General features: G+C 49.5%; 1 protein-coding gene across 2 annotated transcripts in view; it reads right to left on the minus strand.

Annotated features, from left to right (window-relative positions):
- The window catches only part of CNNM1 (cyclin and CBS domain divalent metal cation transport mediator 1), a 20,896-nt gene extending 9,579 nt beyond the window's left edge, over positions 1-11,317 (minus strand). The window contains exons 1-7 of one of the 2 annotated variants that reach the window (XM_083615211.1): positions 9,432-11,317; positions 6,014-6,157; positions 5,033-5,173; positions 4,453-4,622; positions 3,195-3,294; positions 1,681-1,728; positions 345-407 (exon numbers count right to left, since the gene is read on the minus strand). In XM_083615211.1, coding sequence (XP_083471337.1) covers positions 345-407; positions 1,681-1,728; positions 3,195-3,294; positions 4,453-4,622; positions 5,033-5,173; positions 6,014-6,157; positions 9,432-11,100 — 2,335 coding nt within the window. In that variant the 5' untranslated portion in view covers positions 11,101-11,317. The remainder of the gene's footprint in view (positions 1-344; positions 408-1,680; positions 1,729-3,194; positions 3,295-4,452; positions 4,623-5,032; positions 5,174-6,013; positions 6,158-9,431) is intronic. The other variant, XM_083615212.1, reaches the window with a different exon arrangement.
- Positions 11,318-14,211: the final 2,894 nt, after the last annotated feature.

Raw genomic sequence — 14,211 nt, forward strand, 5'->3', positions numbered from 1 at the left:
ATTGTTTGCAGCTCCTCTATGTGTATGATAAATTATGGGAAATGGGCTATCCCTGGTGTTTATGTGCAGCCTTTGATGTAGATCACCACTCAGCACAGGCAAATAGGTAACAGTTGTGGAGAAGCACAGCACATGCAAAAATATGAAGAGTGTTCATTTTTGCATGCATGCAGAGTATATGCCGATATGTGGAATTAGAGGAAGGGCTCGCATTTAAGCACAGAATCATGAGGTTGCAGGATAGTGTAGTGTGTATTCTTCCATACTCTAATGTGCATGGCTGGAAAAAAGGATCAGCAGGCAGCAGCATGGGAACTCTTGCTGGGTGCTATGTATACAGTTACCTGGGGAGCCAGCCAGAGATTCCCCTCTGCTGAAGGCGAAGGTACGAGACACGGACACAGGCACTAGATGGGGGGCCAGAATCAGGAGACAAAAACCAGGGGGCAGGGGAAGGAGCAAGGGAAAGGGTTTAGAAGGAACAGAAAAGAACTAGGCTGGACAGACGACAGTATTACAGCTCGGAAAGTTGCAAGCTGCTCACAGATATAGAGTGGAGCTGTCTTTCCTGCAGCTATTTATAAAGTGAACAGGTAGGAAGGTCTGGCAGGCAAACTGCCAGATCTAGATCAGGGCCTAGGTATCCGTAGTATTGTAGGGTTATATTATGGAGAACCCTCTCCAGACTGGGCGGGGTGGGGAGTATATCAAGAACAAGGACCCTGAAAAGAGATTTCACTCTGTATGCTACCACATTATTTCACAGACATAATGCCTCACCTAACATCATAATTAGGGCCCAGCCACACTCCTGTTTGCTCTGCAAGTTCAAATCATAGGTGCTAGAGGGGTTTTGTTTGTTTGCTGAATCTGCAGATTGACATTTGTTCCAATTTTGGGTAAAGCTGGTGGGACCAGAAAAAGAAGAAGCAACAACCCTCTTGGACCCATGATTTGAAATTATGGGACAAGTGGAAAAAGAGGTTTTAATAAATACCGGTACGTCATGAGCATTTGTTGTAGAACCATGATGCAACTCCACCAATCACCACTGGGCGGCACCAAATTATACATTATGGTATGGATTGTTTCTGGGCATTCAAAAGATATTATGGACCCAAGGTTAGGGGCCATAACTATTATTCCTACAGATTTTCCTTATTTGCATGGAGCATTACTGTCTTGAGGGGGAAGGTGGGTGTTCTGCATGTGATCAGGGATATTTGTTATGCACACACAATGCATGCATACTTGATCAAGTTACCACACATCTTAAGTATGTGCAGGACCAGCTCCAGCTTTTTCTGAACCCAGAACAGGAGCGATGTGGGCAGGAGAGGCTTAGGGCTCCTCCACTTCGTTGCCTCTTGATTGGCTGTAGAGGCAGAGGAAGAGAATGAAGAGATAGGAAGGTGGGATGAAGAGCTGGATGCGGCTGAGGTTAGGACCCTAGTAAATAATGGCCAGCAGAGTCTCTGGGTGCAGCTTGGGAAAACAAGGACTGCCTATTCTGGGCTGGGAAGGGGGATGGTGACAAGGGGCAGGGGATGTGAGAGGGAGGTGTGGTAGGAAGTCCAGTCTTCTATCCAGACTGGGTGTTTCAGGGGATGTCCTGCCTGAGCAGTCCCGCTCCACATTATCCACATCAGCAAAAGATTAGGTCAGGGAGAAAATACGTACACAAGAAAGACGACCCGGCCAGGCTGCTCATTTTGCGCACGTCGTTATCTGAAAATACAGGAGGCAGATGGAAGGTGAGTCTCAAGTCAGAGCTTTGTAGTACCAGCCCTACAAAGTACAGGGAAGAGACCCTTTCTCTGAGTGTTAGGATATCGATGTTCCGTTTCACCTAAGAGGAACAGATATGTGGATTGTTGTATGTCACATGTCTGTTTACATTCCAGCACAGCCTGCTGGGAACTTTTGTGTATAGCTTTTGCTTAGTGCCTCCTGCTCTTGGATATGAAGGAGAGCAGACATGTTTTCTTTGTCTTGATCTATGCTGAATAAACTGCTTGTAAATATGCTTTACATATGCCTCTGTCCGCCTTTCTGTTGCGAAGAGTTAATTACTCTGCTGATTAGAGCATGCTCCAGCTTCTGAAGAGTTCTGAAGCTGCAGGTCGCTGATTTATGCTGTGCCAAGGACTGGAGATCGCCCGGCTACCGGCTGGAGCCAGCTGGGGGCCTGCAAATTGCCCCCGTTTCCTTGGACGCATCCCAACAATGGAAAGCCAGGGTGGTCATACCAGCTGCAGCCTGCCTGGACTGGCCACAGATTGGCAGCCCCTGCTACAGCGATGCTTTTAATGTATCTCACAAAGTCTGCCAGCTTACAGGGATAAGAGAGCACCCCTCTCACAGACACTGCTCCTTCTGACTTTCCATTAATGTTTCTCATACTGCAGTTCCAAAAATGTTATTGGGGGGCGGGCTTGTTCTTCCACATCTGCATGAGAAGCCATATAGATTGCTGCCAACCATGTGGACAGGAAGCTCAGTGACTTCCATTTCACCACTGACCATTTCCCTCTGGCAAGGCTGTTCAAACTGTACATGCTCAGGTGGCTGCAGCACAGAATTAAAGGGCAACACAGAATTAGAGTACATGAGTACCTGAAGTCAAAACATTGTACTTGGAAAAAGCGTTTAGGCCTTATGGAGAAAAGCCTTCAACGGTGTGGGCTTAGCAGCTCCAGAAAGCTCAGGGCAAGGGCCAGAAATGAAAGGCTGCCAAGTTGGGCAGGAGTGGGGGAACTGCCTTTCAGCAGTGGGCAGAGCAATGAACCTAAATTTCACCCTTGTACAGTAGGCTAGTTTCTGCATACATTCCTCCACCTCCCTCTATCCTCCATCTGGGGAAGCAAGAGGCATTATCAGAGTTCAAGGAAGTACTGCAGCCAAGCAGAAACCCTCAAGGAGGGTGCTATCTGGGGAAGAATCCTAACAGGCCAGATAGATAGGCTGGGAGGACTATGGCTGGGCCCCAGGCTTGTTTAGCACAGTTACCAAGCCCTCTCCATTACTTTTGCTCTACTTTCAGACCTTTGCATTCCCTCTTCCTTTGTTCGCTTTCTGCCCTACTACAATTTGCTAACTCTGCATTTCTGTGAAAAGCCAAACGCTGCCATCAGCAAAAGCCCCTTCCTTGGGGCTTCCCTCAACTCATTCTGTGGCCGGCTCTGGATTTTTACCTGAGCAGACAACAGCCATGATAGCTGGGACTCCGTAGTACGTGAAGGCTCCATTCTCAAAACGCAGGCCTTCCTTCCCCACTTCCACCTCCACCTTCCCCTGAAGAAGCATAAAACAACGGAAAGGCAACTCAACCCTTGTCCTCACAATCTTTGGCCATTCATTAAAAAAAAGAGAGGAAGAAAAACAAAGCCAGTGCATCTTAGCAAAACTGCTTTGAACCAAAACAAAGGCTGTTTACGCAGATACGTGTGGGTGTTCCTTCATAAAAGTAGATAGCAGAAGGTATGAGCCAAGTCTGTTGGGACATCAGCAGGAAAAAACACAGGATAATGGGAGACACATAAAAGCTGGAAGTGAGGGCCCCTGGACAAACTGGGAGAGCCCATACCTCATAGGTTTGGGGTGACTGCCTGATAGGAGTCTGAAGCATCAACAGAAGGGACACAGGAAGAATGATTCCAGGGTTGGGGGTTAAGGATAAAAGCCAGCCTTGGGCAGGGAGAAAAGCATACTGGGGTATCTAGTGGTTGGCTGCCATAAGCCAAGCTCAAGCTAACAAGATGTTTGTTTCCCCCCAATATTGATTTGTAAACAACATTATTATAACAGAGAGAAAAGGTTAGTATTACCTGTTGGTGAGGCTCTGGCATGCTGGTTTTCTACCCACCTTACAAACATCACTAAATTTGCCATCTATTATAGATGAGGCTGAATATGCAGATGAAAGTGCGGGGAAGGGCTGTGGCTCAGTGGTAGAGCCATCTGCCTTGGACACAGAAGGTCTCTGGTTCAACCCCCAATGGCATCTCCAGGTAGGGCTGGGACAGACTCCTGCTTTAAACCCTGGAGAGTGTAATACTGATCTAGATGACTCAGCGTAACTGTAAGACCATGGGCGTAGCCAGGGGGTGCTGGGGAGCTGCCCCCAATCAAGTAAATAAATAAAAATACTTAACTGACCAATTGCATTGCAGATAACTCAGCTCTGCCCCCCCTCCCAATAAATCCTGCTATGTCCATGTTTAAGAGGACTTCCTACAGGTGGTTCACCGGTAGCAAATTTAGAGCATTGTCAACTTTAGCGCAAAAGAACTGGAATCCAACACCTTACTCCTTGATCTAGGCTGCAGCACTTTTAAAATCCAGCTGGGGAAGTAAGGCCTTGTAGATCCAAGGGTGGGTGTAGCTGTGCTATGCTATAGCTGCGCTATCGTGCCTCTGGGACTATGGATTCTCAAGGAATGTTTGACCAACCTGTAGGATGAGCACGAAGTAGTCAACTGGCCGATTGCGCTGGAAGAGGTAATGTTCAGGGGCTCGCCTGTTCTTGTGGTCAAACTTCATCTCTTGGATGACGTTTGGGTGTTTGAGCAGTCGCAGCAGGATCTTCTCTGAGAGATATGGGGGCTTGAAGGGCTCAACCTCTGCAAGGGAATAATGGGAATGGAAAGCATTTCAAGGTTAGTGAGATGGGGCATTACACCTTCTATGACCTGCCAACGACAACCCAAAATGCTGACCAAGGGTGCCATGGAAACTCAAGAAGAGAGAGGGAATTCTCCAGTTCAGGTGGTGCAAGTTTGGCTTAGTTTTATCAGGGAGGCTGCTAGCCATGGCAAGATTTGTGCCCTGCACCCATCAACTTCTCTCTCCAGATTAAAAAAATGGGAGCTCAAATAATTTCCACTGTACCATAAAGCAGGTCGAATCTTGAGCTGGGAAAGCTGAAGAGTATAGCTCCTTGAGGTATGCAGGCATCATGGCTGCTGACAGCACTGGCCCAAGGCAAGGACTGGACCCTCATCATTAAAGGTGCTTTGGAAGGGCTGGGTACCTGTGGCCATGAAGCGGTGGGTGGCCAGGAGCAGCTGCGGGGAGATCTTCACCTTCATCTCACTATCCGAAAGTCGGAAAATGGAGAAGTCATGAGGTTTCCGACCCCGGTGGGGGGCCCGTTCCTTTTTCCGATTGTCAGCTGAAAGTCAGGATAGCAAAAACAGAGTTATGGCACTGCTCATCTACAAATGGTGCCCTGTCTCCATCTCTTCTTCCCCTGAACCTGGAAGCAAAACAAAACTGATGATTTCTGGGACTCTAGATAGACAGTTAGAAGATTTCAAGTGTATGCAACTCCTCTTCCCTTTCCTCAAATCTTTTATTCGTTGAGTGCATGATGGGGTGGGGGGAAGTTCTGAAACTGGAACCTCCTGTCTCAACGAGTTCCAAAGACTGGTGACATTTGTGGATTTCTTGAGCCATCTTGGTATTTTTATATGGCAATGACCAGTAAAATGCAGGCACACATTTGCCGTGCTCTGCACACTGAGGAGTTCCCACTACATAAGATGTTCCATTCCAATATTTCTTCTCAAGTGCAACACAGAGCGGTTATTTTATAATATCTGACAAGATGCACATCATGAAAGCACAGAAGTGCAGAAACTAGTTGTGGTGAGATGAAGACATTCTGTACAACCTCAGGAGCTATCTGTTAATTCCTCTGTGCCTCAGAGCTGAATCATGACACTGAAACAAAGTCTGAAGACATAGCTTCATTGACCACCTACAGCTCTTTCCCAGTGTTTCATTACTTAAGCCATTAGTAGACCACCCTTTAGCCAAATAGTTCTGATGCAGGAACATTGCCTCAGACCTTTGTGAGAAGCAGCAGCTCCACTTTCTGTCACACAGCGAGATCAGTAATTCACAAAATCACAATGAGAAAATTAAAACTGGTTGTGACTAAATTTGCCTCTTTCTAGATGCTTGTTTGAGGGTTGGGGGAGCAGTCACCTATGTGCTTCCAAATACTCACTGTAGAGGTCTGTCTCATCCAGAATCTCAGATTTGATTATCTCTTCAATAACGTCCTCAAGCGTGACGATTCCCATCACTTCATAGAAGGGGTCTCCTTCCCCTTCATTATTCACCCGCTGCACAATTGCCAGGTGTGATTTACCTGCAATGAGAGAATGAACACAAGCAGGCTGAGCAGTAGTTCAAGTGAACTGCCCCACTGCACCCAACAAAAAGGAGTTAGGATATTTGAGGGCCCGTTGACTCAAGTGCTCAGTTGGGTAGCAATCCTCTCCTGAAATGAGTATGCAAAGCAAAAGCACTCCATTTTATCCCATCCGTGCCAAGGACAGGTAAGCAATGTACGTCTAGGGAATACATTCTATTTGCTGTGGAATGAAAGGGCTGTGACCTGAATGGGAAGGTGTTATGATAGTTGGTACAGGTGAGAGGTCCATAATGGTGTGAAGGAAGAGTAATGTCAAGGAAACACTGATTCTGTGACAATACAAAACATACAATCAGGTGCCCTTCAGCAATGAACCAACCCGATGCTCCATCCTATTTTTACACTGAAATCAAGATTAATGTATTACAGAAAAGGCCATTAATTCAAGAACCCTTCAATAAACACCCAAGGAACCATTATGGGTGCCCAGGAAGATGCTTTGGGAGCTGACTAGGCTTCCTACTTCAGAAGGCGTTTGAAACAGCTAATCATATGATTTTTATTTTAATGTGATTAAAAACAAACCCTGACATTCCATTTTTAACAGGGCCTGAGCACTGAAACAAAGAATGTAGGCTTAAGAGTTCAATGATCATGGAAGAAACACAACAGGTTCCAGACTTACCTCTCATTTTCTATATGATTCTCTCCCCCCGGAGCATTGCACCTAACTCTGAGAAAATGCTGGCAGCTGCTCTTTTCCATGTATGCTGCTTTAAGAACATTCCAAAGCATCTAAATGGGGAATAATTTGCTAGGAAGCAGCACTACTGAGAGGAAAGCAAGCTGAACATGACTCAGCAAGATTGTGCTCAGCTTCATCAAAAGGAACAATGAAGACAGGCCATGAGATGTCATATTTAGCATTGGCTGCATCTCAGCTTCCATACTGTGGGTAGTTCTGAAAGCTGCTTTCAAATATTTCTCAGCAAAGTGGATGTGAATGAGAGCCAAGATGCATAGATCTAATAAATGCTTAGCCTTGGTCTCTTTGCTGTTAAGCAGTGCAGACCCATTATCTGTTAAGACTGGGTCCTACCCACCCTGATGCTTTCTGATCACCAACTTGACAGCATTCAAAGGTGCAGCTTCCACTGTGTGCCTATTCGTTTTAATACTAACTTAAGTGTGAGGATTCCTTTGAGTTCGTTCCATCTGCTCACACAACTGGGTACATTTCAATGTATGCATGTACTAACCCCCTCATCAGTTTTTGAGAGAAGCAGTTATTGCTGTTTGCTCCAAGGCTTCTGAACTTCTTCAACTGTACTGCAGAGGCAACATCTAAAAAAATGCTATTTATAAAAAAAACACGAAAAAAACCATATAGGGCAAAATTCCCACAATTTCAGCTGCTGCAGCTTTGGCACCAGATATCACAAGGTTCACAATAAAATTGTGAATGCTGGTGACCCTGAACAACATCAATGGGTATTAATGATTTCCATATGGCCAGAGCAAAGCTGAACAGCATCAGGGGAGCCTGTACTGCACACCTGGAGATTAAATAAGCCAAATTCAAGACCAAACATAAAACTCCCTGCCTTTCAAAAGGGCAGCTGCTTTAGATTGCCTGTGTCTGGCACAACCAGCTGCAACTCAGCCAAGTGACCCCTAGCATCACTCAGGGATGACTAAGTAGAACCACCACTGGACAAATCTTAAACATGGTATTACTCTGGTTCAGTGTGCTCACATATCCCTAACAATTAAGGTGCACAATGCTAACTGATGAGAGGTATTGAACACAAAATAAGTTGTCTGACGCAATGTTTACATAGTAAAACTATAACCTTTGTTCTCTCTTCCTAACAGCAGCACTGCACACCCATGGCACAATCAACCATGTTACAAAGCAAAAGCAAGGGAATATGGGCTCTATGTCTGGAAAAGTTATCAGGAAGATAAATTATAGTTTTGGGCACTGACAGGATGCCACCTACTCATCCACAATCCCAGTTAAGTCCAGTGATATTTGACCCATCTTTTTCATTTAGTTGGACAATCTATACTTGGGATGGGAAATCTGTGGTCCTCCAGATGTTGTTGGACTACGGTTCCCATGATCCTTGACTACTGGCCGCCCTTGCTGGGGCTGATGGGAACTGGAGTCCAACAGCATTTGGAGCGCCACATTGGATTACTGGCTGTATTGTTCCCTACTGTTTCTTGCACCTTTTTCTGTTCTGTTTTCCCTCTAACAACCTACTGTAGCTTTCCTCTCAGAGATACAATTTTCAGAACCCTTAGCCAACTACAGTTCCCAGGATTCTTTGAGGGAAGTCATGTCCTTGAAATGTGCACCAAATATGCCTTAAACGCTGGTGTGGATCTGTATATGATAAGAGAGGTGCTGTTCTCTGTGATATTTTAAATTGGTGTTAAGAGAAGCCAGGGCTGGGTTATTTGTTTTGCAGCTATCTTGCAACTGCAGGCATGCGCACAGATGACATGGGAGGGGCTATTTTCAGTAGACTCTCTGTTGAGAACCGGCCCATAACTCAGTAGTAGAGCACATTCTTTTCAAGCAGAAGGTCTCAGGGTTAAGTTTATATTTCTAGATAGGATTAGTAAAGAACCCTATCCAAGATCCTGGGGAACCGCTGCCAGTACCAACCTAGATAGACCCAAAGTCTGACTTGGTAGCTTCATATGCCCACAGCAAGTATATCATGCTGTATTCCTAACACTCAGCTGGAATAGGCAGATTATAGCACAGTCATCTTCCTTACAAGAGCTGCTGAAGGCAAAGAACTGGCAGACCAGGTTCAGGCTTCTGTGAAAGGAGGGCTAAATGGCAAATGCATGAATCACTCAGCTAAGAGCAGAATATTCAATACATATGAGTTTATGCACACTGGGTGCAGGGGTTTTTTGGGGGGGAGGGCCTTAGGCCTACACAGCAATGCATTCCCTCTCAAGCAGCTCCAGGAGAGCATTGCTTACTCAGTTAGATCTAGGGAATATTAGGATTGCATGAGCCATGCATGACAAGAACACAGAAACAGACACACACACACCCTTGCACCTCTCCCAGGAGTCCAGCCACATTACCTAGGCAGGACAAGACTAAGCTAAGACAAGAGGGCAGGCCAGTGCAGGAGGGGGGAATGTGGAGTCCCAGGGTACCTCGCAAGCAGGGCACGCAGGGAGCAGAGAGGCATGTGATGCTGGCGGGAGGCGAGCGGCTGGGGCCCCGGGCCCTCACCCGTCTTGAACTCCTTGAGCAGCGCATCTAGGCGGGTGTCATGGAAGACACAGTGCAGCGGGCGGCGGTAGAAGCGGGTGACCGTCTGCAGTGGAGTGCAGTCATCGGGATCCACGAAGGCCAAGTCCTTGACGAACAGCAAGTCGACAATGTTGTCGCGCCGCTCGCCTTCGTAGACAGGGATGCGCGTGTAGCCTGAGCGCAGGATCTCGGAAATGGTGGCAAAGTCCAGAATGGCATCCGAGTGCAACATAAAGCAGTCACTGAGGGGCGTCAGGATGTCCTCCACCACCTTGGTGCGCAGCTCCAGGGCCCCTTGCACCATGGCCAGCTCCTCGCTCACCAGGTCATGGGGCTCCGCGGCGCGCAGGGTCTCCAGCAGGCGCTCCCGAGTGGAGAAGATGCTCAGCTCCTGGCGCAAGGCCCAGTCCAGAAGGCGGCTGAGCGGGTAGCAGATCGGGAAGGTGGCGGCCATGAGCAGGCGCGTGAGGAAGAGCGTGTGCGCCGCGATGGCGAGCCCGTGGCGGGAACACACCGAGTAGGGCAGCACCTCCCCGCCCAGGAAAACGACCCCGGTGCAGATGAGCACCGGCAGCCAGGGCACGCCTTGGCTCGCCTCGGGCAAGGGGCTGTGCACGGCCTGCAGCGAGGCGCACAACCAGCCCGCCAGCGCGGCGTTGGCGCCGGCCTGGCCGAGCAGCAGCGTGCACAGGAGGTAAGTGCCGCTCCCGCCGCGGCCGCGCGCTGCCTCCACCTTGCGCGCCTGCTCGCGCTCGGCTGCTGAGCCGCTGTTGCGCAGCACGCGCAGCTCCATCGGGTCGAGCGACAGCACCGCCAAGCGGAGGCCGCTGAAGAGCGCCGACAGAGCCAGCAGCACCAGCGCGCCCAGCACCCGCAGCCACCCCTCGGCGGGCAGCGGCACCAAGCCCGCCGACAAGCCCGCGGCCGGCGCCTGCACTTGCAGCGCGAAGCCGCCTCGCGCGCCGTGCAGCTGCCACGCGCGCCCGTCCCAGGCGCACAGCGAGAAGCGGCGCCCCTCAGGCCCGGCGCCCGACTCGCCCTTGCGCGGCTCCCGGACCCTAACCTCGGCCAAAGCCGAGCCGGCCGAGCCTCCGGGGAGCAAAGGGCCCAGCACCTCCACATCCGAGGCCCAGGCGCTGCGCTCCGGGCAGCGCTCCGCCTTGGTCGGCTGCTCCACGAAGACCAGCCGTCGCTCGCTCTCTTGCCGCGGGCCGCCGCTGCCGAAGCCGTCGCTCGCGTTGCCTTCGGCCGCCGGCTGGAAATAGACGCGGAGCAAGAAGCGGGAGCCCTCCACGGCCCGCAGCGCTCCCCCTTCGAGCCACACGCGCCCCGGTGCCGTGCTCTCCGGCCGCAGCCCCAGCAGCCACGCCGCTCCGCCAGGGGGCCGCGGCGACAGCGAGAAGAAGAGCAGCAGCACCGCGCCTCGGCTCCGGCCCCAGCAGCAGGCGCTGCGGCGCTCCAGCGCGGGCCCCAAGCGGCTCCAAGCCTGGCCCACCATCCTCAGCATCCCGGGCGCGCGGCTCCGAGCAGGGCTCCGAAGGGCAGCCACCGGCCGCACGTGATACTGCAGCGGCGGTGCGGGGGGTGGGAGCGGCTGGCGGGCCACGTGGGCGTGGGGCGGGCCGGCCAGCCCCTCGGGGTGTCTCATTGGCCGAGCGGCGCCCGGCTAGCCCGCCCACAGCCCCCCGCGCTGTCCGGGGCCGAGAGCGTGCGCGGGCGAGGCGGGAGGCGTGCAGATTGCTCGGCGCCCTCCGGATTCAGGCGGATGCAAATAGTTGACTTCGAGTCGGAGTTCGAAATTCCGTCCATCATCCGTTGGCCTGGTCCCTTGTGACGTCGCGGGCCGGGGCAGGGGAGGGCGTTGTCCAAGGAGTTCATTCGACCAGTGGCGTAGCGTGGGTTGGCAAGTAATTTGCGCCCCCTAACCCGTGGATTTGCGCCCCTAACCCCCAGATGTTGCGCCCGGTGCGGCCGGCCCCCCCTGCACCCCCCACGCTACACCACTGCATTCGACCGTCTAAGAAGGCGTCTTGGTGTACAGCAAAAGTACGGGTGCCGTGGCTCTCTGCTGCTCCTCTTCGTGACCCCATGGACCAGAGCACGCCAGGCACTTCTGTCTTCCACTGCCTCCCGCAGCTTGGTCAAACTCATGCTGGTAGCTTCGAGAACACTATCCAACCATCTCCTCCTCTGTCGTCCCCTTCTCCTTGTGCCCTCCATCTTTCCCAACATCAGGGTCTTTTCCAGGGAGTCTTCTCTTCTCATGAGGTGGCCAAAGTATTGCAGCCTCAGCTTCAGGATCTGTCCTTCCAGTGAGCACTCAGGGCAGATTTCCTTAAGAATGGATAGGTTTGATCTTCTTGCAGTCCATGGGACTCTCAAGAGTCTCCTCCAGCACCATAATTCAAAAGCATCAATTCTTCAGGGATCAGCCTTCTTTATGGTCCAGCTCTCACTTCCATACATCACTACTGGGAAAACCATAGCTTTAACTGTACCAAACTAGGTAGACCAATGGTGTGACTTGCTCTATTCCTGTGCTTTTCTGTTAATAAGGCAAATACTACAAAGAGGCTATAAACGCTCAGACGTGAAGCACATCCGAAGTCCTACCTCACAATCTGCTTGTGCCATTTGGATGCCAGGACATTACAGGCACCTTCAGCCACTGTCTCTCTCTAATGGTCCCTTTCTTTTTGGAAACTGCGAGCTCCTTTTCTCTAGTGAGCTCATTTTTGCCATCTTGGGATGGAAGAAAGGGTGGGATACAGATGTAAGGAAATAGATAAATAGTGCTAAAGTGCACACCTTATATAATTACATGTTTTTACTTGTAGAAGGTGTGCCATTTCTCCTAGAAGCTAAGGAAAAGGGGGCATTGCTTGAAATGCTACTGCCAGTAAAGTGCCAAGAGAAAATTGTATTACTAGCTCACCCTTAGGAAAGATATATATCTGGCAAAGCCCTTTGTGAAGTTATTCTGTCTTGCTAACAAAAATCCACATTTGTGAAAAACATGTTAGTTTAGATGATTCACTATAGCCTCAATCCTTTGCTGGTATTATGAAATCAGCTTAATCTCTAATCTGGTTAGACTAAATCTGTCCCCGTCTTTCTAAATCTCCGGGATTTAATATAAGTGTTTAGAAGTAAGTTTCACTGAAATTAATAGGAATACTTCCAAGTTAAGATGCTTAAGATCACGGTACAATTAATTATTTTTCCTAGGAAGAAAACCCTTTATTTTTCATAATATACTACATAATTGTAAATACAAAAACAAAGAAATACCTCAACGTATTGCAATACCATCTTGTTAGACCATTTTATTATTATTAGTGGAGGGGAATGGCATTCTGCCCTGTTTAGGGCTGCATCTTTATGTAGCCACTACTTAGCATTGGCAGAGCAGAGCAGGGAAACATGACAAGCTATGTCTAAACAAAATAAAAAAGTTCCTTCCAGTAGCACCTTAAGGTAAAGGGACCCCTGACCATTAGGTCCAGTCGTGGCCGACTCTGGGGTTGCGACGCTCATCTCGCTTTATTGGCCGAGGGAGCCGGTGTACAGCTTCCGGGTCATGTGGCCAGCATGACTAAGCCGCTTCTGGCGAACCAGAGCAGCGCACGGAAATGCCGTTTACCTTCCCGCCGGAGTGGTACCTATTTATCTACTTGCACTCTGATGTGCTTTCAAACTGCTATGTTGGCAGGAGCAGGGACCGAACAACAGGAGCTCACAAGTTTGTTATTGGTATGAGCTTTTGTGTGCATGCACACTTCATTTTTTTTATTTTGTTTTGACTATGGCAGATCAACATCTGCAAGGATTTCTCCTTGAGCAATGGAATGATCTTCCCCTCTTCTTCACCTGTACCCCCCTCAATCTGTGCTGGGATTCCCCCCCTTGCACTATTCCTAATCCTTGTGCTAGCTCAAAAAATGTAATTGAATGCCACCCTAAGTCATCTAGCTGGACTTCTTTCCTTAAGATAAGATAATGCTATTCATTTTTAGGATACCTGATGAATTACAAGGCACCGCTGCAGTTTGCCAGAATCTTTGGAAATGAGTGACACGCGACTTGCCTTCTCTTCAGGTTGGCTCAGTGGTATAGTGGAGCAGGGATGAGCAGAGTGAAGCACCACTGCTAATTTCACTGCTGTGACAATAATACCATATCTCCTGGAGTGCTGACAGGTGGCGCTCTGGTCTAAACCACTGAGCCTCTTGGGCTTGCCGATCGGAAGGTCGGCAGTTCAAATCCGTGCGATGGTAGTGAGCTCCTGTTGCTCTGCCCCAGCTTCTGCCAAACTAGGAGTACAAAAGCACACTAGCGCAAGTAGATAAATAGGTACCACTGTGGTGGGATGGTAAACGGCGTTTTTGTGCGCTCTGGCTTCCGTCATGGTGTTCCGTTGCACCAGAAGTGGTTTAGTCATGCTGGTCACATGACCTGGAAAGCTGTCTGTGGACAATGCTGGCTCCCTCAGCCTGAAGTGAGATGAGTGCTGTACCCCATAATTGCTCTTGACTGGACTTAACCAACCAGGGGTCATTTACCTTTGCCTTTACCTGACCTATGTAGCAGATAAGTTTTTATTGGAGGAAAACCCACCAGGTAAGCTAAGCAGAGGTTGCATGCATGACAATGGATTAAATCGTTTCTGTTTTGTCGCTTTGTTAGGACCAACCAAAATGTCACAAATTAGGGAGCAAGCTTTTGAATCTGCCAGAACTCGTCATGAGGATATATGTTG

The sequence above is a fragment of the Podarcis filfolensis genome (assembly GCF_964270895.1).
Source record: "Podarcis filfolensis genome assembly, chromosome: 5".
NCBI lineage: Eukaryota > Metazoa > Chordata > Lepidosauria > Squamata > Lacertidae > Podarcis > Podarcis filfolensis.